At 42.9% G+C, this 25,945-nt stretch overlaps 1 protein-coding gene across 3 annotated transcripts in view; it reads left to right on the forward strand.

Annotated features, from left to right (window-relative positions):
* Nucleotides 1-25,945, forward strand: part of SOBP (sine oculis binding protein homolog) — a 120,953-nt gene that overhangs the window by 87,419 nt on the left and 7,589 nt on the right. For all 3 annotated transcript variants that reach the window (XM_069851680.1, XM_069851681.1, XM_069851682.1), the window contains one exon: nucleotides 16,153-18,107. In XM_069851680.1, coding sequence (XP_069707781.1) covers nucleotides 16,153-18,105 — 1,953 coding nt within the window. In that variant the 3' untranslated portion in view covers nucleotides 18,106-18,107. The remainder of the gene's footprint in view (nucleotides 1-16,152; nucleotides 18,108-25,945) is intronic.

Genomic DNA, 25,945 nt, shown 5'->3' on the forward strand with positions numbered 1-25,945 from the left:
CTACAGGTACAGATATTTTTGCTCCATTCCTTGCAAAGCCAGCCTGGGATTTGAAAGTCAAGTTAGTTTCTTTCTTCTCTCCCTAATAGGTCTTCTGCCATTATGGGGACTCTGAAGAGCGCATTACCTCAATATTTACCCCTGTGCAATATAATTAACTTGCAGAATAACTGTGCAGGTGTAACTGGGATCTCAGTTTGAAGGCAGTTTTGCTCCACTTATTATAATTGAAAGAACTGTTTGGCCAGCAGCATCTCTATTAGTAGTAATGCTGTTTGAAAAGGAAATAACTTAGTTGGGCTTTCAGACTGAATTTGTAGGAATGCCGTCCAGAAGTGCATAAGTGAATGCATATATATCTGCTTACTCGTAAACAGAAGCTAACTTGAGCTGGAAATCACGTGTACAATAAACATGTAATCCTGATGCCGTTGCTACAAATTCATTTCCCAGGGCAGAGCTACAGTTTCAAGGGCCCGTTTGAACAGTGTTGGTTATTCACTTTGGTGTATCACGTGTAGTTCCAGTTAGGTGAAACCTACTGGGTATTTAACAGCTTGTTCAGCTTGAACCAGAAGTAAATAGAGGGAAATAATGTGTTGTAGGAAGACAAGCACTCTAGATGAAGACTATTTTTCCTGCTCTACGTTCTGTTACTCTATTATATCTATTATTCTAGGCTTTGAGGTATGTATTTTCAGTTGCAGGAATGTGGGGTTTTTATCAAAATTTGCTGTGGGTTACATGAAACTAATAGCATTAACTTGAACATAATGAGTATGTTCAACAGGAAAAAGACATGCAGTTTTTTGGTTTACTCTCTTCCAACTCGAATCTCTTCTCGCTATTCTAAAATGTTAGAAGCACATTTTTTTCCTCTGGGGATTTACAGTTTCTCTTAGTGTTTTGATTACTTGTGAATAATTTGATAGAAAACCCCTTATACATGTGCCTGTGATGTACAGCATGTAGCTTGGATTTAGTTTTTGACTGATCCCTCATAGCTGAAGTTACTGTATACAACAAGAAACATTTGTAAGAAACATTTTCCTGTCAGACAGGAAAAAAATCTCTCTGCTACAACTTGACTCAAATTTGTTATGTGTATAGCTCCATGAAGTTCAATAGATGTAAATACAGATTAATTATTTAAAAAGTAATAGGAAGGAATGAGCTTCCAAACATGTAGTGTTTAATAATTTAAAACTTATAATGGAATTTCAACCCTCGCACATACCTCAGATCTCTTGTTGTGCTTGGACAAGTGCCTGAGGTTAGCTGGCATGTCCCCACTTCCCTATCATCTCCCTTCCTATACCACAGGGTGATAAATGTGCCTGGCAGATGTGAAGAACAGTCAATATTTTTAGTCATGTCTACTAGTAAATATGCTGTACTTAATTCTGTACTTAATTTTGTCTTCCTTTTCCCCCACTGCTATTTTGCATCCTGCAACAAGTTATTCTGTGTATTATTTCATATAACTAAATGTGTACAAGTGTGCAATTGTGTACACATCTCTACCTAGCCACAGGGGACCACATATTAAAGTCAGGGCTTGGGCAAAGCCTCTTGTGATTGCTGATCCCACGCAGTCTAAAGAGCCCCATAGTAACTGTTCGAATGGTGGTGGTGGTGGTTCGAGGCACACACTGCGTGATTGTACTGGATGATGTACACACACGTAGGACAACCTGATTCCCATTTCAAGAAACTCATGCTAGCAGACTAGCCAGGTAAGGAGAAAGCTTCTCCTCATTTTTAAAGAAGGATCAAAGATACAGATTGAAAGAATCATAGAATCATTTGATTGGAAAAGACCTTTAAGATCATCGAGTCCAACCACGCCTGTCCACTTCTAAACCATATCCCTGAACACTTCGTCTACCAATCTTTTAAATACCTCCAGGGATGGTGACTCAACCATTTCCCTGGGCAGCTGGTTCCAGTAGCAGATAACTCTTTCAGTGAAGGAAGTTTTCCTGATGTCTAATCTGAACCTCCTCTGGCATAGCTTGAGGCCGTTTCCTTTTTTCCTGTCAACTATCACTTGGGAGAAGAGACCAACACCCACCTTGCTACAACCTCCTTTCAGGTAGTTGTAGGCAGTGATAAGGTCTCCCCTCATCCTTCTTTTCTCTAGGCTCAACAACCCCAGTTCCCTCAGCCTCTCTTCATAAGACTAGTTCTCCAGTCCCTTCACTAGCTTCATTGCCCTTCTCTGGACATGCTCCAGGACCTCAATGTCTTTATTGTAGCAAGGGGCCCAGAACTGAACACAGTATTTGAGGTGTGGCCTCACCAGTGCCGCGTACAGAGTGAGAATCACTGCCCTGGTCCTGCTGGCCACGCTGTTTGTGATACAAGCCAAGACGCCATTGGCCTTCTTGGCCACCTGGGCACACTGCTGGCTCATGTTCAGTTGGCTGTCAACACAACACCCCCAGGTCCTTCTCTGCCAGGCAGCTTTCCAGCCACTCTTCCCCAAACCTCTAGTACTGCATGGGGTTGTTGTGACCCAACTGCTGGACTCAGCATTTGGCCTTGTTGAACTTCATACCATTGGTCTCAGCCTGCTCAGGAATTTTGTGTTTGCGGGTAATGACTTAATGCCAATAAATGAAGTCCCGTCTCAGCACCTTACCTACATAGCATTCCTTCTTGTACTGCTTTAATTCACTGGATGAGAAGCATTTGACCCAGAGTGGTTATTAAGGGAAAACCCTTAAAAGAAAATGCTTTTCAGTTCAGTTGAACAAATACACAGTTAGGAGTCTTTGTGTGTGATGGCTACAGGTCTTCATTTGCCAGCAAGATCTCAGTTGATTCAATGAGGAATATTTCCAGTGCTGCTCTGCCCTGTGAAATGACAATTATTGTCACAAGGAGTTTTGTGGAAAGATCTATGGAAATAAAAGGGGCTGGAGAAAGCATGACAGTGACTCCTTTCTGAGGAGGGGTCTGAAGAGCATATCGCCTTGCTTGTGATAGACCTGCAGGGTAAGGATTTAAATACATTGATTTCTTTTGTCCTGGTGTGCAGCTCCCATATTGCTGCTTCGTTGCGCATGTCGTTCATTGAGAAAGTGATCTGCATCATCTTGCAAATATGAAAGTGCTTGCCATGATGCATTTACATAATAAAACCGATGCAGTCACAGCGTGAATGATATGTACAGACAAGGAATGAGTGCCATCTACAGTAACACAATGCATTACTAAAGTGTCCCCTGTAATTGTGTTCTTTACCGAACAGCATGTCTGATGCCTTCTGCTGTAATGTATCCTCCTAGGTGAGAAATTAATACTTGGTGCCAAATTCGACTCTCTGTTACATGGTTCAAATTGAAAAAACAAGGCTGGCTTCAGTGGCATTATCCCAGAAACATCCTGGGGCTACTGAGAATTGATTTGATTTATGTAAATAGCTGGGTGTCAGGTATGCTCCAGTGCTAAACACTTTCTAAACAAAGGGGTATGTAAGACACATTCTCTCTTTTCATTTGAGTAGAAAAGACCTAGTGGGAAAGTGCATTTACTTCACTTGAGAACCGATAAATGTTTCAGGCCTGACAAAAGCGTCATCCCAAGAACATGAAGGGCTGGCTGTCTCTTCCTCAGGCATTGGTCACAACTAAAGCTTGTTGCTGTTTGCCACCCTCACAGTCGGTGGGTCCTGTCAGAGGAAGCTGAGCTTCATGACAAGAATGTTCTTAGTAAAACAAGAGAGGCATTAGCCAAAGAAGACAAGGAAGTTTTCACACACATTAGTTCACCATATGTTCAGCTCTAGGCTGCAGTTTCAGACCTTTATAACTCCTCATTTATTATTTTTAAGGCTAAAATCCTGGAAAACAGTAGTTTAAAATAGCTAGGGACTATAATAGTCACGGTAAATTCTACCTACCAGTGACAGAGTAGGTTTTTTTCTTTTTTTTTTTTCTTTCTTTTTCTCTTTTTTTCTTATTTCTTTTTGGTTTTCCCTTTCTCCTTTCTCCTCGCTATATAGGGAGTGTGCAGACTATTGCATTCCCCATCTCTTCTTATTTCTGACCCTTATTTCAGTCTTATCTGCTCCATATGGGAGTGTCCAAGAGTGAGTTTCGCAGTTGCTCAGGATATGTCTCTTTCCACTGATGATTTTGTGCTAATAGAAGAAGTAGGGGGAGCTGGGTCTGTACCAACAGGCTCTGGGTTTCAGCCAGGATCAGTGCCTTTGAGCAAGGGAAACTAGAGGACGCAGAATGCTTCCTCTGTGCATGGCCAAGCAATTTCCCTTGCGTGGCTTCATCTTCACCAGCCCCCAACTCCAGGGGAAATGGGAAAATGAGTTCCTCCCAATCTGCAAGAGATGTGACAAGTCTTGGTCCTGGGCTGAAACTGATGTGACGCACTTTTCCTTGATCCAAGCAGATTTTGGATTTTGCCCAGGGTTGCTGTAATCAAATGTGGTTTCCAGACAGAGAGCTGCTTTTTAAACTGAACGTATTCTGGGATGTGGGGTGGTGCGTACCATTACAGTGGTGAAACCATCAGTTCTCAAAGTGTGAATCACACACAGTCAAATCTGGAACAGTTTTGACTCCCTTCAAAGCTCAAAGCTCTATAGGCTAAAACCCAGCAACACTTCCCTTGGAAAATTTGGATTTTCTTCACTCGTTTTTACTAATGGTCGAGTCAATCTTTCCCTGATCACAACGATCTTTCTCCAGTATTATTTCTCCAAGCAGCTGATGCAGTCTCTCAAGGATTTTATATGTTTGGGAAAATTGAGGAAAAGTTGGGGGGGGCGACTTCAGGTAAACTGCAAGGCCAAGCCAGTTCTGCTGCTGCCCACGCTATGGCCACGTGTGTGTTAGAGCACGTAGCATAATGAGTCCTGGCTTGTCAGTATTGTTGCATGATAAAGGTTGGCATGTAATAATAAAGGCTGAAGTTCCTTGACCTAGACAGGCAGGTGGGGAAAAAAATATATGTATATTTCAAAGCACCCAGAGACTTCTATTCTGTAAGCTTGTACAAGCATAAATCAGAAGAAACAACACACGTATCTGTGAGTGTTACGCCACTGTAAAATGGCATAGGTGAGAGGAAGCAGTGGACTTGGAACACTTCATAGGTAAATGGAGAATTCTCAGGATTTCAGATTGCATTCCTACTTGCTATTCTATGGATTAGTGATATTTAAAATCTGGATTACAGTAGTATTCTCTAGGCCCAGTAATATTACATTTAAGTCTGAGTGATTTAATGGCTGTTCAGTGGTGATTTTGGTCCAGGTGAAGTGGTATTTGCCTCCAGCAATGCCTTAGGCTAAAAGCATTATGTGTTAGCAAAAAAAAAAAAATTAACCTGCCCCTCAAAGCTCATTATTACATTTATAGCCCTGTCAACCAACCTATGAGCCACTGGAAACATAATAGAGGGAGTTTTATTGTTATTTTTGTATTCTCTTGAATATTAAAAAGAAAATATATTGGAGAAAAATGCATATAAGATATTGCTAGATATAAATTCTAGACAGATGAGCCACATGGGTTATTTTCCATCTCATAGTATTACTTTGGTATATGACCAGAATAAAGTTTTGCTAAGAAAAAAGGGTGGATGTGTTTATTCAGATCCTCAATAAAAAAAGTGAATTAATTTGAGAATCTAAATCTTGGTCTAGCTTCTGAAGTCATCTCTAGCCTTGGTAGCATGAGATTGTCAAGGGTGAAGATTTCTCATTTGGAGAGATTTCAGTCACTCAGTAAGTGAGATATTATTTGAAGCTAGTAAAGTGCCCCTGTCCTCTTTTGCCTCTATGTTTTCCTGTGCTTAACAGCATCCATAATTCTGAAAGAAGTTGATGGAAACATTTACAGTGTTAAGTGCTCTCAATTTCTGTTTCTTTTCCTGATTGCTGGGACTGGATGCAGGGAGGACTGCAAAAGCATGGGGCATACAGGTTCTCTTTCTCAGTGCACTTGTTGACAGCTGCCCTGCAGAAGAAACCTTCTGTGGCTGATGTTTGGTCCTGTTCTCACGACGAGCAGGGTCTCTGCAGCTCTTACCCTGCAGTGAGTAGCTCCTGCTATGGCAGCAGTGCTGGCACCTGAAGAGGGGCTGGCTGTTCTCAGCCTGGATTCTCACTGTGTGGGCACCTCTGGGATGGAGGAGCTGCTCTGCTGCCTCCTGTAGCTGAGCATGTTGAAGTATCCAGTTCTCCAAGGACGTGGAGGTAAATGCCCTCTGGAGGAAAGAAACACGTTTCCACTCTCTGAGGGAGAGAAAGGAGGGGGATTTCCTAGTGTGACCTTCACCTGCTGCCCCAAAGAGATGGCAGGCACTGAACACTGTGAAGAAGCACTTCTAAGTCCCAGGAATATTTCTCCAGCTGCCAGATTTGTTTCCTTTCTGTTGGCTTCCAGAATATTTGAACCTGACAGTTCTTGTCCTATTCTCAATATGCTTGTGATGCTTCTTACTGACAGTACTTTGCACAGCTTTAGTGGCAGCGGTTTGAGGAGGTACATTCATGTCATCTTTAGGAAGAAGTGCTCTCATCGTGGCACAACTTAAGGATCATAAAGCAAAACCTCTTGTGGAAAGGCACATGCTGTAGTTCACTGAGACTCACAGCTTCACCTACTCAATGTAGTTCTTGCTTCTAGCTGCTCATTTTCCCCCAGATCATTTCAGGAACAGGTGAAGTTTGAGAATGCACATCATGGGAAGCCTTGACCTGGAAGAAAAGCGTCAAAGATCAAGGTGACCAGTGCCCACATAACCTGAAACTGCTTGGCTGACCAGCAAGTATATCTGTGCTGTTAGTCTGTCAAGCTGTTTTTTCCCACTGCTACCCATAGACTAAGGGCCATGAGGAGCATGGTGCAGACCCTCAGCTGAATCCACACATCCCTACCTTTGAATTAGGCTCACCAAGAAGGAGGCTAGAGGCACAGTTGAATGCCTCCTTGTCAGACCAGGTTAAGTCTGAAAAGGAGCTGCCTCTTGCCCTTTTTATGTGGACATTCCACCATACAAATGTTGGGTTACTGTTTGCAGATCTGTGGCAGCCATCTGGCTTGCACTGGTGTTTGCTCTGCCTCACAATCTCTTGCATGACATAGTTATGCTCAGAAGCCCATCAAGATGCAGTGGGGTGAGGTTTCTCAGGGCCTGCATTACCCCTAAAAAGGGCATTGAGGCTTAGATGTTCTTCAGGCATTTCTGAAACGTGAGTCTTGGTGAGACTGGTTGTCCTGCTGACTGTGTGTAAACCCCTCCATCTCTCTTCTTTACCACTCTTGCCCCCCCTTTCATCTTCTGCATCATGTTAATTTTATTTAGGACTCCTGTCACTGTCAGCGTGGTGGCCTTAGCCAGTACTGAAACAGCAGTGTAGATGTGCCTTGTGATCAGCTCTTGCATGGTACGAATGTAAAAACCTCACACTAAGGATATTAAGGTTTAAATCCTTTGTCCCATTCTGTGTTATTTCAGCCAGGGAGGTTTCTGAGGAGAAGAACTTTGCTCTAGGCAAGTCCCACCTCACACTTCATTAATTTTCCTTGAAGTTTCACCCACCATATTGTGGGCTTCACCAGTGGTTTCAGATCCAAAGTTCCTCCTGTAGTTTCAAAGCCTCAGACTAAAGTTGAAAACAGGGAGCTCAGCTGTTTATATACAAAATCAAATATGTAACCACTTTGATGAAACAAGACCCAACCTGGATTTCCACTGGGCATTAGCATAAGTTACCATCATTCCTTTTGGCTGGGAACATTAAAAAGCCCCCCAACACAAAGGACTGCAAGGGCTTTGAAAAGATTGTTTTAAATACCACAGATGACAACTGCAATGATTCAAAAAATGAAATCAATTTATCATTAGTCGTTAATTACCAAATAGCTCTCTTTTCTCCTTATGCTTCATGTAACTTAGACTTTTGCATAATTAGGATGAAAAATGGAGACTGAGTGGGTCTTGCATTTAAATGACAAAGTCAGTATTCACTTCTTGGAAAACTATAGTAAAGGTTTTCAGGGAGACAAGAAGTTTAGGAGAGTTGCATCAAGGAACGGAAAAGAAAGCAAGCAGGCAAGCTTTGGTCTCTTTTAAACAGAGAGGAACTTGTCACAGGACAGTTTTAAGTTGTAGGCAACTGCAGTGTTATGTTTTGTCAACTGTTTTTGCACAAAGCTCCAAACATTGTAAGAGTCTGTTTTCTTTCACACCTAGCATTGCTACGAGCTGTATTGTAACCACATTCACAGTGTGTTAGAGCCTGCCTCGGGGTTCCTTCGCATCAGGTTTCAGCTGGAATCGTGTTATTTTTTTTTATAATAATCATTCCATTCAAATGGAACAATCATTATAAAAAATTATCATGAGCCATCTTGGGCAGAAAAATCCTGCCACTATAAACATTCTGAATGTCTTGCAATAAGCACATTGAAAATGGTGATTGAGGCTTGATGACTGCTCAGAGCTATGCTTTAGATTGTGCCTGTGGCTAGTATTGTTTGACATTTGGTAGTGAAAGAACATCAATTCCCAGTCATGACAGCTGAGATGGGGACTTGGTCACAGGCATCTTGAAAGTAGATGCTGTGAACTGCCGTCCCCAGTTGCTTAGAACTGTCTGCATCCCTGCCAGGGACCCCATGACCAACATCCCCTGCCCCCTGGGCTAGCATGCAGCAGCTGCAGTGATGGACACACAGACCCCTGCTTACCCTGCTCAGGCACCATCTGTACCCCGGGCTACCCAGTCCCTCGTGAGAAGAAGCCTTGGCAGGCCCAGGGTGGATATTTTTGAGGAAGGTTGGGCAGGAAAACACGGGACACCTTGGTAAGAGGCAGCGGGCTGTGTAGCTTTTGGCAAAGCTGCACCCACTCCTTTTCTTGGTGCAGGGTGCTGGCAGCTGAATGCCTTTTGTGATAACTCAGTTAGCTGGGAGAAAAGCACAAAAGCATTAGGATAAGCAAAAGAGCTTTTAAATTATGAATTTCAATTTCATTATGCTGATTGTTGCTTACCTCTTGAAGTTTGTCCTTTGCTGTTTTCTCTGGGTGGAATGGTTGGACTCGATGATCCGATGGGTCTTTTCCAACCTGGTGATTCTATGATTCTATGATTTTATGAATGTGTTCCCCTCCTCTTCTTCACTACGACCCTGTGCATCTGAGCGGAATATGGCTGTGTCCTTCTGCAGCTCTTCACCTGCTCACCCTCCCAGTTGGCATAGCAAGGTGCCTACCTTGCATTCTTAATATTCATTATTTTTCTGAGTCAAGAAAAGCTAAAAGGGAACTCCAGTGCCTTGGAATGGGTTTATGTTTGCAGTCAGTCCAACGCAGAGCCCCAGTGGGGTCACGGCTTCTCTGAGCTCACAAGTATTGAATATGTTAACACTCAAGGTACAGGTCTTGCCCCAAAGATTCTCCATGCCTGGTCATGCAAGGGTCATGGGAGAGATTTAGCACTGCAGGTGGGATCTATGACAGGATTTGTTTAGCTATTACCGTTACCTTTTAGGTGACCTGATCCAAAGAGAAGCCTTGGTGGTTAATAACTGGAGGAAATCAAGTGGGGAGCAGGCAGCCACATTGCCCAACAAGCTGGAGGAGCTGGTGAGAACAGCTGAGAGAGGTTTCACACAATCCTTTGCCTTTTAAAGATAGTTCAGCACGTGGTCCTTCAGGACACACAGATCTGGGTTTTTTCCTTCTGATATGCTGAATTTTCCCCTGGTGTCCTGCTGGGAGTGCTTCACAGCCTTACACAGGGGACCTGGGTAGCAAGGTGACTTGGTGTCCGTGCTGCATTGGCCATTGTGTGATCTGCAAAGGGTCTGACTGAGCTGTGTAAGAGTACTAATTGTGACTCACTTGGCTGTTTACTAGAAACCTCCATATGTGCATTTCAAGCCATTTACTAATTTTGATATTGCTGCTGCATCCAATGTTTGGAAGGCTTCAAAAAACCTGAGCCCTTGCTGAAAAACATATAGCTGGTGTGTCAGGTTCTAACTTGGCTGCAAGGCAGGAGCGTGTGCAGGGAGGGGAAGTTGCCTCCTTGGCCTTGTGGCTTTTGGGACAGGGTGGGAGCCTTTGCCTCCACAGTTCACAGATCTGGGTGGGTGGCAGGCTAGGAGACAGAAGGGAAGAGCCTAGGAGATAGTCTGGGCTAAAATGAAGGTCAGCCAGGGCTAGAGTGGGCTATCGGAGATGTGCGGTGCCATCTGTGAAGCCAGAACATATACCTGAGTGTCTGTGAAGAGACAGCACTTGGGTAGCACAGTGGGAAAAGGGAGTAGATACTACCCAACAAAGTTGAATACGTGGATTTTATGCCAGAAAGTGAGGCTTTGATAATCTTACATGCCATGTTTTGACATCCTTGATAAAACCCTGGCCCTAAGGATATGATGCAAACCTCTGTTGTGCAAAATGTCCCATGACAGCATTCTCGTGAGTGAAGAAAGGGGCTTCATTAGTCACCCTCTGGTTCTGGAGAAGCTGAAAACGGACTGTCTTTGCCCTAATGACCCCTTTCTGTCGTCTCACTAAGCTTTACCAGGGAGCTGATATTAGTCCAAAACACTCTGTATAAGACACATCTTTCATCTCAGTGGTGGTGTTTGCATATTCCTTTTTTCTAGTTTCTCTCAGGCTGATGCACAAATAGATTTTAGCAAATGTATTTCTTAATAAAGTAGTGTCTAATACTAGATTATCATTGAGAGGTTAGTGGTGGGCTGCACTAAGGGATGAACTTTATGCCCGCATTTGACAGCCAATTAAAGTATTAATTACACTGTACCTAAAGCCCAAGTGTGGCCCTTTTAAGCACAGCAAGATGCTTGTGTTTTGCCCACAGGACAACCTCATGGCCACGTCTGGACGCCACTTTGGACATTTCTATCAAAGATACGGATGCCAACAGAAATAGCCTTTCCCCTTTCTTTGTATTAGAGAAATCTGAGTGTTACAGGATCCCCCGGTCTTGGCTTCCTTGGTGTTCCCGTATTGGGTGCGAGTAGTGTTTCTGCTGATGCAGTGTCTTCTGAGTTGTCTCCTGGTGTAGATTGCTGCGTGTTTCACAGGAAAGCGGATGAATGATATCAAGTCATTGAGCTTATAAGTAGCATACTGGCAACCCGCCACTAAAATATAAATACATTAAATGTACTGAAGGAAATGTTCATTCTGTTGTTTAGCATTGGACATGCCCCAGTTAGGTAAATGTAATCTTCTTGAGGGTTGTTGTGTTACAGCTGAATGAGATAGGGAGTTATCTTCTTACTGATCTTTCGTGTCATTTATGGTTTGTGTCCTGGCATTCATGGTGTGAAGTGTGCTTGCCCAAGAGGGGTCCTAGGAGTATTTTCCCAGGGAGGTGAAGGTGCATAGGCTATCTGTTGGCACCTTGCAAGGTCTGACCCTTTATGTCAGGAATGTTCATGCTCCTTGTCAGTCACACTGCTACTGGCCCTGCCTCCTTTTGGGTAGAAATGTATATAATGGTTTCTTTGCCTATGTTTGTTAGGAAATGTCTGAAACTCAGCCTCATGACATTCATTTTCTTCCTGTGTATTTCTACCACAGTTCCTTCCAAAGTCCCCAGTCATGCCTCTGTTCCTGTGGAGGGCAGGTGCAAGGCTCCCGCTGACTGTAGGGTGAGCCGAGGCCAGTGTTAAGCATCAGACCCAAAGCCATTGATTGCATTAAACAGGAGTCTCTCCTTTATTTTCTATGGATGCTGGGTCAGGCCATCTGAATGTGATCCCACAGCATTAACTCTTGCACCTAATCTCAGTGAAACCCAGGGAATTGCTCCCATGTATAAGCACTATGAAATCCAACGCACAACATTAACAAACACTCTGCAACAGTTTAGCTCTTCTCATGATTGTATGATGAAGGGAAAAGATGAGTCAGGAAAAGGGAAGTAGAAGAATAAATGAACAGAGACATTTTGAGATTGTTGTGAAGAACAATGATGTACAGAATGCAAGTACTTAAAAAAAATAAGAAATTGGCTGTGTATTTTACAGATAAGAAAATGTTATTTCATTGAATAGAAAGATATACATGCTTCTCCTACCACATCTAAACTAATCAGTGTAGGCTTTTAGAAGGAGTATGCAATTACTCTGAGCACGTCATTAGTTAGATGTAAAATGAATTATATTGCTCTGTTTTATTACCTCTAGTGATATAGCCATTTGTATCATAAATTCATTGACCTCATCTTAAATGATCAATCCTGTAAGACAGACTTGATTCATTAATTCTTAAGTGTCATTTTTTCTTCTGCAGTAATTTCCTCCTTGTTGTAGAGACTGTCTTTCTGTCTTTTAGTATGGTATTGTAAGGTGCCTTATTACCTGCGTATGGCATACATGTTTTATATTTGTATCTTAAATAAGCGGCAATGACAGATAGTAATGTAAAGAGAGAGAAAGAGAGAGAGAAAGAAAGAAAGAAAGAAAGAGAGAAAGAGAGAGAGAGAGAAAGAAAGAGAGAAAGAAAGAGAGAAAGAGAGAAAGAAAGAAAGAAAGAAAGAAAGAAAGAAAGAAAGAAAGAAAGAAAGAAAGAAAGAAAGAAAGAAAGAAAGAAAGAAAGAAAGAAAGAAAGAAAAAGAAAAGAAAGAGAAAGGAGAAAATAACAAAATACATCGGTACAGTAAATGGACATTTCTTAAGTGTTAACATCAACACTTTGAGATGTTGCATAAAATCAATGAGTTAATTATTAGATATTTGGTCCATCCAGGATGTTCAGAGGAACAGAATTGCTGCCTTTAATGTCTGTGGTTTTAATTAGTTTTATCTAGTGGTAAAATATACAGAATGGTCTGATCAATATGAGAGTGAGGCAGGCAGACTTCAGAATTTCTTGTACCTCAGTGAATTATTGAAAACAGGAGAAATCGGAAGAGAATTTCTAAGCTGGATTTCTCAGCATTTTCCTGAGGAGGAGAGAATATTTATTTAGCTAGAAGTGACATAGGAGCCCACCTGAGATAAACAAATCAGTACAGCAATAAAATGATCAAGTATTTCAGTGAATTTTTCAACTAATAATTAACAAAAGTTAAGTGATTAGAAAAGATAGAACAAATTATGCCACAAATTTTTTGGGAGGGCTGCTTTTTCTTTCAGTCTGTTAATTAAAGTCATTGAAGGGGCTTGTCCTAGGAAGATAAGGAGGCTGGTTTTATTCTCTGGTATTTCTCTCAGGTACTTCTTTGGCAGCAGGTTTACAAGTTGGTTTGCTTCCTTTGCCTCAAAGGAAAGGCAAGTTGTAGCTGCATCATCCCAGAACTAAATCAGGGATGCAGCTGCATCTGGAGTTCTGCTCCATCATTTACAGCAGCTGTCTCTAAAACTGGTCTCCTCCTTGTGTTTCTCCTACAAGCAGACACTCTTTTGGTGGGTGATGGGTTGAGGTGGGCTTTGTCCTGCCCCAGCCTGGATGAGAGCCAGCTAGGAGCTCCAGATAGCATTTTGTACAGCATTTGGGGTACACGTGGAGACCTCTTGCTTCTTTGCTCAGGCCCTGGGGCAAGAGCATACTCTGCAAGCTGCAGAAGGAATGCAGTGGTTTACATCCTGATACCATACGTGAGAAATAGATAGCATTTTGTGTCTACAGCAGGGAGCTCTCAATCAAAAATAACTTAAACGTAAATTCAGCAGCTTTATTGAGTTAAATAGTACCTTATGAACTCATGGCATAGACTCACAAATTCCCCTTTTGTCTGCTTGGAAAACAGTGGCAAGCCAGAAAATTTCAGGTCAATTATAAGATGTTTCCATAAGATGATCCTGTGCGGTCTTGCCAGGTGGGTGGCAAAATCCATGCCAAATACCTGGGACGGTTCAGTGCCCACTGCTGCACATCTGCAGTATTTGTGTGAGGAGTTGCCCAGCTCCAGTGCTGTCTGCGACGGCCACTGAGCTTTCCTGCAGGGAGCTTAGGGAGAGCTGGTGCCTGGTGAAACCTCGGGGCCTTGGAAGTGGAGGTGCTCCCGCTTTGCCTTGCTCCATGCGCTCCTGCTTCCCATCTGCCCTACACCATGTGCCATGGCAGCAGAGGCGTTCATCCATCTCTTCGTGCATTTGACAGCCTTTTTATCCACATTTTTTAGGGTGCTACATTGTCAGTGCATGTTCAATGCAGGGCTGGCTCTGTTAGTAACACCAGGACGTTTTCTTCCTTGCATGGGGCATCATGCTGGAAATATGCCCATCCTAATGCTGCACATGTCAAGCAGCACCAGCAGCCCCTTCTGCTTTGTCTCACGTGGCACTGTCTGTGTGTCCAAGCTAAAAATCTGAGTCTTGTATTCCCAGTCTTCAGGGGTAACTTAATAGTTGCTACTTCTCAAGAAATTGTTTAGTTTGGTTCAAATGTTTGGATAAAAACTTTGTGGTACAGAGAGGGAAGTGTGTGCGTGAGTGTGTGAATGGGGTGGGGGAGCAGGAGAAGGGATCAAATTGCAGCCCAACCGGATAGCCAAAAGGTTGTGGAGTTGGAATAAATGGGCTAATAGACATAGCATATAGTGTGTAAATGTGTTATCTATATTAAAGATATATTACTGAAAACTCAAAAATGTCACCACTGTTTATATTAAAGGAAAGCTGAGAGTTAAATGAGATGGGTAATCAGATGCCCGACATATGTTGTTTTGAATTGTTTATATGACCAATAGTTATTAAAATTAATTATCCTTTCAATGCAGTCTTTTTCACAATCATATTCTTTTTTTTTTTTTAATACTAGATATAGTCCTTTCAAAACAAGCTAATATGGGCTATTTGGAAAAGGCAGAACAAACAATACCAGGGCGTGTTCTGACACGGTCATGGGCTCAACATGCCTACAGAAAGCACCAAAAATCTCTGGCAATGGAGTATTTTGAGGACTAAAATAAATGACAAAAATGGGGTTTTTTGTGTGTGTAAAATTCTGTCAAAAAAGTAAGGCACTGAAAATTCTGACATCTGTTTATCTGTTTATAGCTATGGCAAGATTACTCATATTAATTCTTGTTTAAAATGCCATATGAAGGAAAGGCATTTGTGCAAACAAGAGTCATATTTGAATTGTAGATCATGTCTTCACCATCTGTGAGAGCTGTTGGTGTTGCAAAATTAATGTGTTAATGAAATCACAATAATTTCTCTGAAGTAATGGATTCTGAAGCCTAGAATGACTATTTTTTGAACTTTGGTGTCTAGTGGTTTACAACTGGGAAAACCTTTCACAGCTTAATTAGTTCTGCAGCCTTACTTTAATAAAAATTCACTGTGCCTTCACCACACCAATAGTAACACAGGCAAGGATTAAACAGAAAGCAGAGAAACTAAACAAAAATGAGCCTGCAATGCAAACTTTTTGCTGTAGTATTTGATAAGTAGCTAAATAGGCCCTTGTTTGCCAAGAAGTTTTACTCAAAGTTACTTGCACACAAGACTAGGAAAACCACTCAGAAAATAACTCCAGCTTGCTGAAACATCACAAATTGGGACTATTTGAACCTTACACAAATGTCCTGACTATTTCCAAGTTTCTTCTTGGAATGAAGGGCTAAGGATTGATGATGCTTTTTGCTTTGTGCTGCCTTTTTAAAATATCACAGCCTTTCCAATTTAATATTTGATACCCTTAATAGAATACTAAATGTTACTGTGTGCTCTGGTTTAGCAGAAATGATTTGCATTCATTTCCAGAAACTTTCTGAGTCCTTTTCCAGTTATCATACTCCTTGTGTAGTATGGCATCTCAGACGGTACAGGCATGCTTAGCTTACCACTGAGGAATCATCACAATAATACGCATTTTGTATACCTACATATGTGTGTTACAATAGTTTACGCCAGCTGAATATTCTTCTCCGTGGTATGGGCTTAAGATATATAATGTACTGTAAAAGGTAGAATTGAGATCATGGGAGCCAGAAAAGGAAGTGGTATTCAATTCACCAATATTTTGGAACAAAAGAAGTGTGTATTTTTTACAAATGTAACTTTTTTTTTTCTGCTAGAAAAATAATGTATTTAGAAAGCAACTGAAAAATTACTTTTAAAATAACACTATGAAGAGAAGATTGCTTTTCTTACCTGATTTGATTTTATTACTGTGTTGTAGGTATGTGACTGGTGTAAGCACATAAGACACACAAAAGAGTATCTGGATTTTGGGGACGGGGAAAGAAGGCTTCAATTCTGCAGTGCAAAATGTCTCAATCAGTACAAAATGGACATTTTCTACAAAGAGACACAGGCCAATCTTCCAGCTGGACTGTGCAGTACATTACATCCTCCAGTTGAAAATAAAGCAGAAGGCACTGGGGTGCAGCTGCTGACTCCAGATTCTTGGAATATACCGCTAGCAGATGCTCGGAGAAAAGCCCCATCCCCAGCGTCTGCAGCTGGCCAAATTCAAGGTCCTGGACCATCAGCGTCTACCACTGCCTCTCCGTCTGACACTGCCAACTGCTCTGTCACTAAAATCCCCACGCCAGTTCCTAAACCTATTCCCATCAGTGAGAATCCAAATATTCCACCAGTTTCTGTCCAGCCACCTGCTAGCATTGTGCCTCCAATTGGTGTCCCACCTCGCAGTCCTCCCATGGTGATGACAAACCGTGGGCCAGTTCCTCTGCCCATTTTCATGGAACAGCAAATTATGCAGCAAATCCGTCCACCATTTATTCGTGGGCCGCCTCACCATGCCTCAAATCCTAACAGCCCTCTGTCAAATCCAATGATTCCTGGAATTGGTCCGCCACCAGGTGGTCCCAGAAATATGGGTCCCACCTCTAGCCCCATGCACAGGCCAATGCTTTCCCCTCATATCCATCCTCCCACAACGCCTACAATGCCTGGGAATCCTCCAGGCTTGTTGCCGCCTCCTCCTCCTGGAGCTCCTTTGCCCAGTCTTCCCTTTCCCCCTGTCAGCATGATGCCAAATGGTCCTATGCCTATGCCACAGATGATGAACTTTGGATTGCCATCCCTTGCCCCGCTGGTGCCACCCCCAACTCTACTAGTGCCATATCCCGTCATAGTCCCTTTGCCTGTCCCTATCCCCATTCCAATCCCCATCCCTCACATCAACGACTCCAAACCCCCCAATGGCTTCTCCAGCAACGGTGAAAGCTTCATTCCAAGTACCTCCAGCGAGACACCTGGGGCAAAGCCAAGCAATAGCTCTTCATCCCCTCGAGAGTCAAAGCAAGGATCTTCTAAATCCTCTGACTCATCACCGAGCTGCTCAGGCCAGTCCCTAAATCAAGCTCAAGTGCTTCAGGAGCACAGTAAAAATGAAGTTGTTGACTTGACTGTCAGACCTAGTAGTCCAGTGAACAGTAAATTTGGTTTCCCCACTGTGCTACAGGGTCCACAGGACGGTGTGATAGACCTAACCGTAGGCCACCGGTCTAGGCTGCACAATGTTATCCACAGGGCTTTACATGCCCAAGTGAAAGTTGAGCGTGAACCTAACAGTGTTGTAAATTTGGCTTTTGGTAGCTCAGACAAAAGGAACTGCAGTGACTGCAGGGACAACTGCAGCCCAGTTGACTCAAAAACTTTACCATGCAGTGATGGAGCTCACTGCTGTCCTGTCTCCTTGGCCTCCGGCACGCTGGGACTGGAAGCTGGTGCAGCAGTGTGCAATGTCATTGTGAATGGCACAAAGAGCACGGAGGGTTCCAAGAACCCGGAGCCGCCCCAGGAGCCAAAAAAGACCCAGCCCCTGGAGGAGCTGGTGGTGAGTGAACTGGAGTCTGTTAAGGAGAACAACTGCGCGTCAAACTGCCACCTCGAGGGAGACGCTGGCAAGAAGACTGGGGAAGAGCCCCTTGCCGGGGGAGACAAACAGGACCCGAACCTTAACAATCCAGCAGATGAGGACCATGCATATGCTTTGCGGATGCTGCCCAAGACAGGTTGTGTGATCCAGCCTGTGCCAAAACCAGCAGAAAAGACTGCAATCTCACCGTGCATTATCTCAACACCAATACTCAGCACAGGGCCAGAGGATCTGGAGCCACCATTGAAAAGGAGGTGTCTCCGAATTCGAAATCAGAATAAGTAAAGGTTTGTGTGATCACTACTGCCTTCTGTGTGAGTAGAATAAGTATTTTCAAATATGAGGTCAAACTCGTGTGGATGTGGCCTTTGTGAAACAAAAAGATACAGGTTCCTATTTATCAGCACTTTCAGAAAACTATTGTTTATGTTTTAATAGTGTTCTTTGTGTTGTATTGCATCTGTACTTGTCAGTACTCCATCCATCAACAGTGTCATTACGTTTTTGCTCACGGAACGTTTTGTGATGGTGCTGGCTATGAAGTTATTGTGCTGTGTGTGTCCAAGTCAGTGGTTTTCTGCCTAGGATATGGTTCAGGTATCGGCCATTAATCTGCTTACTTATTCCAGCTGAGTTATGCAGCAACTCAAGCCTTCATGATGATGATTGAAATCGCCCTACAGCACAGCACAGAGCAGGACGACCCAGCTGCTTCCTGCTAGCTCAGATCCAATTGGCTTACCAAACAGCCCTTTCCAAGCACCTTACTTTGGTCTGACTCCAGACTGCACCCTGGCTTTCAGCTGGGCTGTTGTCTGGGAAGTGAACTCCCTCTCCCTGAGGTTTCTTTCCTAAGGTATTGGTGCTTAGGGACTGCTTGCTGTTTGGTGCCTGTCTGCTGAAGCTTATCTCAGCAAGACCTGTGTCATGGGGCTTTACTTTCTTCCCTGAGGTATCTGCCTTTGGTGCAGGTGTCCCACCTTAGAAAAGCAGCTGAGGTTTCAGCCAGCCCTGTAGGTGTTGTATGTGTGTGGTTCCTGGTGGGGCTGCAAAGCAAAAAGCAGAGATATGGGTAAGACTACCAACAGCTGTGGCTTGTCCAAGGACAGTGCTCCAGAGGCAGAACTCCCCTGCCCTTCATTCCCTCTTTCCAGCCTACCAAATCCCTCTGATAAAACAGCACCTTTAAAAAGCTGTTAATTTAATGTATGTCTGTTGCTTCAAACCTGTGAGCAAGAAACAAATGCAATTGCGTTTGTTTAGATTCACAAGCGTGGAGAGCTTCTCTCAGGAAAAGGGAAAATGGTGGGCGTTGCAAGAAATCTGTTCAGCAGTAAAACACTGACGGTTTGCTGGATGTGGCTTGGTGACATGCCAGATTTCATTACAATCTATGGAATATTCTGTAGCCTCCAGTAAATCCCTGTCCTGGTAGCACCAATAGTGACTGCAACGGTGCAATACAAATATTGCCTTGAAGGGCTTGGCATCTACAACTGCAGAGAGCAGGGCACACTGTGGAATCTGGGCCATTGCAATATCTCCTTGCTCCATTGGGCTAACTGCACCATCAAAGATACCGCAGTATAGTCAAGACTCCCTTTTTATTTGTTAATACAGCGTTGCCAATTCTGGCTGCAGTGCCGGATAAGTTTCTTCCCTTAATCACAAACAGTATTTATTTACTTTTTTTTTTTTGTGGAACAGAACCATTGTTCTTTGCTCTCAGCATGTGCTGTCACATTCAAGAAATACATTTGTAAGAGCAGAGGGTAGCTATAACTTGCTTGGACTAATAACCAATATATACAATAAGTCAGAAGTCAAATGAATCTTTAAAATCTTCCCACACTCCTGGGCCCTGCTGGGGGGGATCCCCCTACATACCCTTGAGGTATGGATGGACTATGTGTCCCTCTCAGCGGCAAGACTTCTATGACAAACCCTAGTGTGCTACCTTTGGAGCTTGAAAGATTGCCTCTTCATAAGTGTATGTGTGCTTTCACCTCGAAGCAGTGATTTAATACAAGGAAAAGGCCACTATTTGACTCTATCCCTTTTATTTAATTTTAGGAGAGCCATGGCTAACCCCTCCTTTCTAACCTGGCTCAAGATTCCCATAACTGTCGTTTGTTTCAAGCTACTGCTAAGAGATTTGCACATTTGTGTGCCGACACTGTAGTAAAAGACAGGTTGGTAACATCTATTTATGCTTGTCTGGACCATCCAGGCTGCAGTAATGCCACCTCTCTGAGGTCTCAGTCCCAAGGGGTGTTTAGCATCATCTAGAGCCAGAGCCTTAAAACTCAGAGAGGGTTCTGACTTCACTGAGTTGTGTATTTTTGCCTGTTGACACAATTATACATTATACATATCACTTCACAGATGGTATTTGACAGAGAAAATGGGCAAACTGTACAAGCTGCATTGAAAAGACAAGGAGGCTTCTTTATTGCTCGGTTATTGTCCTCAGCTCTTTGTATTCTCTAAATCTCAATAACTGTCACTGTGGTTATCCTCAGGAATAACTATTTTCCCATTCATCAAGAATTTTATATATTCCTTTCTCTCAATGTAAGGGTTGTCTTACAGGACAGTTTTCAGGTTGCCAGGCAAGATTAATCTGATCTAATACAGACATCTGGAATGAAGACACAGCTGAGCTGATTGTCTAAATGCTCTTAAAAATCAACATAGAGAAGCAGGCACTTCAAAGAGAGAGCTGAGCTCAGCCTGGAGTTGAGAACTAAGACAGCTCAGACAAATTGTGCCCTAGGAGTGCCTATTTCTCCTGCCATGGATGAAACTTAGGGTGACTGGCACAGACACAGATGTCCCCATAGACACTGGACAAAGTCCAGCCTACGTGTTTGCCATGCCCATGTCTGTCCAGGAGGACAAGCAGAGGTTGCAGAGCATTGGTGCAGCCTCTTGCACTGCAGCCCTGACCTCTGCCATGCCCTGAGTTCCTCCTTCAGCAGTGTGGTTGTGGGGAGGATCCCTCCTGAAAGCCTCCCAGCCCCATCGAAGTTCTAATATTGTATAAAGAGGGTAGGTGCTGTAGGTGCTGTTGGGCCATTGTAGGTTTTTATTGATTGCACTGGCCATGCTAACCCGAGAGAAGAAAAAGTCGAGAGAATTGTCTTTTTCTGTCTTGCTCCCCACCTACCCTAACTGGAAAATTTGGACATATTACCCTTAATGTGTAACTTTTACTGGATTTTATTTCCCATCAAATTGCATGAAAAGAAGGAAATTAGCCAAGTATTTTTACGCTTAGAGTTCTGAACAGACAGATTGAATTCATGTAATAGCAACATGTATTCTCTAAGAGAGAGTTAATGCAAGCATAACCTTTTTGGGCAAGTCACCAAACTCTGGATTATTTAATGCACTGATTACTTGATTATTGGAAGTGCTAACCAGCAACATTATCCTTAATGTTAAAATTTAGTCTCTCCATCAGGATGAGGACTGTCAAGCTGTTCTACCTTGATGCAATTTGAAGAACCAGCAAAAGATATTGCAATGCCAAAGTCCTACTATGACAAAGGAATGAAGCTAGGGAGAATATTCTATTGAGTGGGGTTTTTTTTCAGGTTAGAGCAATGGGAGTTTCTAAACTTAGCAGTGTTAGCGTTGTCTACTTACATGTTTTTATGTCCAGGCAGGATCAGTTTTAACCCTTCACTTTTGGTGTCAAGGTTTCCTAAAGCAAACAAATGAAAACAGGAAGGTCTGCTTGGATTTAACATGATAGTTACAGTAAACTAAATTAGGAAATTAAGTGGCACATGCTAAATGTACAGCTAGCTTCTGTGCGTCTGTACGTATGTGTGTGTGTCTGATTTGGGGGCAGAGGGTTAAGAAAAGGAAGGAGTTTTTCTGCTTGTGCCAGCAGAATTTCTCCCAGAAGTAATAGAAATAATAGGAGTATGACCACCTACAGAGCCAACCCATATGTCCTGGGGTAAGCTTATAGGCCTAAACCTCCAGCTGTCTAGTCCATACATTGTAGTTCTGAAAAAATGCAGCACGCGGAATGCTCCAGTTCAGAGCAGAAGTAAAACGGAATCATAGAATCATAGAATGGTTTGGGTTGAAAGGGACCATAAAGCCCATCCAGTTCCAACCTCCCTGCCATGGGCAAGGATGCCTCGCACCAGACCAGGCTGCTCAAGGCCCCATCCAGCCTGGCCTTCAACACTTCCAGGGAGGGGGCAGCCACAGCTTCCCTGAGCAACCTGTGCCATTCTGGACCCATTCCAACAGTTCCATCTTTCTTACATTGAGGATTCTAGAACTGGACACAATACTCCAGAAGAGATCTCACAAGAGAGGAATAGAGGGGCAGAATCACCTCTCTTGACCTGCTGGCCACGCTTCTTTTGATGCAGCCCAGGATACAGTTGGCCTTCTGGGCTGTGAGCGTTACTGGCTCATGTTGAGCTTCTCATCAATGAGCACCCCCAAGTCCTTCTCTGCAGGGTCGCTCTCAATCACGTCATACCCCATCCTGTATTGAAACCATGGATTGCCCCAGCCCAGGTATAGGACCTTGCACTTGGCCTTGTTGGACCTCATGAGGTTCACCCCACTGTGAGCTGCCCTACTCATAATGGTCCAGCATTAAATTTCCTGCCCTGTTCAGGTCGCCTGAGGCAAGAGGCATAGCTATTAAGCTCCCTTTCTGCCTTTAGAGATTTCATCACTCTTCTGCCACTGTAGCATCTATCTACCAGCATTTTACCCTGCCCTGCATGTGATGATCAGGACAGAATTTGACCTTAAAGGTATACCGGCAAACAAATTTTCAATATTTAAACACATTTTTATGCTAGTCCTCTTCATTGATGCAGTAGTATGGGCTAGAGTCTTAGCTAATTTTAACTGGATATAGTTCCACTGGTGCTAAACTGATTTAAATTAGCAGAGTGGTTGGACTCATACAGTTAACATCTACTCTCCTACTTCAGAAGTTTTCCTTCACCTGGCTTCTTATGAGCCTACAGAAACGTTCCTTTTATCCAAAGGAGGAGAGGAGAAACTGTTAACACCAGAAAAGCTTAAACACATTTACTTGGAACTGAAGCTTTGCCCTTGAGAGCTGCCTGGCTTTAGCAGTATGATCTTACATTTCAAAATTGCCTGTGTAGCTTCTCAGATATATTAAATCAGAAAAAGGATTTCCTGGGAGAAAAAAAAATTGAAGAAAGAAGAAGAAAAGCTCTCAAAATGGTTAAGTATAAAATGACACACCTCCAGGGTAGCTTTCAGCTCCCACATCTTGCTACCAGGGAGCAGGAGTGCTAACTTCCTTCTCAGTTGCAGTAAATAGCAGACTCGTGGTACACTGTTTGTTGTAGCTTGCTGCACACATGGAACTGAAGGAACAAGTTCTGATTTCTAATGGGCTTCTCCTGCTTTTCTATAAATCCTCCTAGGAAGTATGTTTCAAATATGAAATCTGATTCTTGAACACAATTCAGAAAATACACCTGGGCTGATTTGCATAAGTGAGATCTAGAGCCTCCTGGACAGTATATGTCTGCTTGCTGCTGAAGTCTGATAAGAGGTGAAGCACCTAATAGCCTTTGTAGAGCTTGACAATTGCTACCAACTTCAGCCTGAAGCCGTGAGCTCTGGACAACTGTGAGAAGCTTATAAACTGTTTCTCAGTCTTAAGAGCAATACCTGAAAGTAAGTCAGAAAGGAGAACACTTCTGAGGACTGTGGTTGCAAAGATTAATCAAGCAGTGAGCAATAGATTTAAAGATAAAATTAAATTCTTGTTTAAAAAGCAGTGGGAGGTTCAAGCAAAGCAGAAGCAAAGCTGTTTGAGCAAGAAATCAGGAGGAAATCAGAGTGTGGCAAGCAAGCCTTTCTGAAACACTTTTTGTTTCCAGATTACCTGCTGAGTCTCTCCTGTCTATTTTTAGCTCCCATAGAGCAAAACTGGCAAGTTAAGCACATTCCTGGGTGCCTCCATCAGTCGAGGCCTCATGGCTGAGGCCTCCTAATCATTACCTTATTTTCACTTAGTTTGTTAATGAGCTGCATTTCATTCCCGCGACCAGAGGCTGTGTTTGGAAGCATGTGTGATCATCTCATGAGAGCCGTGAATTGAAGTAACCTCTGACATTTTGCAGAACCCTCAACTATTCAAATACAACATTTGCTTCTACTGTGAAAATTAGAGCTAATTAAATATCTGGGCTTGATCCTATGCAGTACTGTGTGCACTCAGCGTTGGGTGCCTCTAATGCAAGTTGAAGGTCCTCAGCACGTTACAGTCTGAGGTCCTGCCTCCAATTTATTCATATGGCTTTACTTCCCTGGACACAATTTCGGTATTTGAAAAGAATGGTGTTCTTGTACAACATGTGTCTCAATTTGTAATGATATCCTCCCTGCAGCTGCCATGCTTTTCCAAGTATTTCTGAAATATTACTGTCTTAAATATGAGCCAACCTACAATAACAAGTTATCTACAGGCAAAGAGGTGAACTGCATTTGTCAAGAGGATGCTCCCACTCTCTACTGCACTCCATCTTCCAGTCCTGGTTTTGGACTTTCAGACTGTGTAATGCAATCATCTTCTATAGAAGCAAATATTAAAAAAGTAAATAAATAGAGGTTTTAAGGATTGGATATTACAGAGTGAAATAATTGTCGAGTTCTGACCTCTGTGAAAAGATCTGCATCACATTGTTGGCCGATTGATGTTAAAACCTACGGTTAGAGCAATTTTCAGCTATTTATTTGGAGCCCACATGGTTAAATGTAAAACTTTCTGTTGCCTGCCTTTTCTCCAAATATTTATAAGCGTTCATGAACCACTTGTCCTGCTACTTCTAAGTTTCTTATCCAAGGAGTGGGGGGAACACTTTCCCACGGGAATTCTCCAAATGAGAAATGCTTGAACGCTATTATTAAAGAAAAGGTAACATGATGAGATCACGGAAAATTTGGATTCTGACCCTACCTTTAGAAGATAACTAAAATGCCAGTTCTGCTTTAGTTGAAGGATTTACCACTTATTGTTGAACCACTTATCTTGGTGGTAAAAACAGTGTTTCTGTTTTCTTGGGGTGGGAGAGGAGGTGGGAAATACAGAAAATCTAACACAATGGTTGCATCCAACACAGGTTGCTCAGTGGCCAGCAGTGGTAGAGATAGGGGAGATGCCCAAAAAATGCCTGGTACTGCACCAAGGTCTACACCAGATCTCACCTGTTCATTCCTGATGTGTTCTGGGTGGATTTTCCCTCTGCCTTCCCCTACAGTATAATCTACCTGTTGTTTTGGCCAGCAGAGCATGCCCTTGCTTTTGAATGAGTCTGCAGCTGCTCTTGTTTATGTTGAAAGGAACCAAGGTGAGGGCTGTGAAAACCAGAGATCAGCCCCATGGGGATGGTGGCAGACATGCAGATCTGGATGGTGATGAATGGAGAGATTTGTGGGAAAATGTTCATTGCTTCATGATATGGGATGCTAGAACTTTTCACTAAAAAGATTTGATGCTGTTTCTGCAAAAAAAAATATTGCTGCTGTTTTTAATATTGTTTTTGTTATTGTTATTATTGGTTTTGTTTGGTTGGGGTTGTTTTGTGGCCCACAATAGTGTTTCAGATGATAAAACAGGCCCAGGCATAACCCAGGCAAGGAGGAGGACTCTCACAGGGAGGTGTGGGCTGTTGCTCAGCAAGGCCCCCATCCTCACTATTTGTCCTCCTCCATGCCGCTACCCACATATAATCTGCCCCTTTCTGGCTATTTAGATTGCCAGAAAGATATTCTGGAGATCGGTTTGGGTAAGAAAATTGAGAAGCACCTCAGAATAGACAAAAGCCTAGTGGTTTGGGCCCACAGGAGGCTGCTGAAATTCAAGTTGAAGTTTCTGTTCTGATTGAGACAAAATCAAAGGCTTAAAGAAGGGTTATCACATCACAGTGGTTGCCTGTTTTTACGAAAGGAGAGTAGAAACTATCTGGATTTGGTTTTCCTTCTGGTTTATTAATTATATTTTGTTTTTGTTGTTTGGTTTGGGGTTTTTTTGCAAAAAAAATACTTGAGTTTCAGCTTTATCCCAGCACAGAATGAGAGAATTAGTTGAAAATATAGC

This window comes from Phaenicophaeus curvirostris, chromosome 2, assembly GCF_032191515.1.
Source record: "Phaenicophaeus curvirostris isolate KB17595 chromosome 2, BPBGC_Pcur_1.0, whole genome shotgun sequence".
Taxonomy (NCBI): Eukaryota; Metazoa; Chordata; class Aves; order Cuculiformes; family Cuculidae; genus Phaenicophaeus; species Phaenicophaeus curvirostris.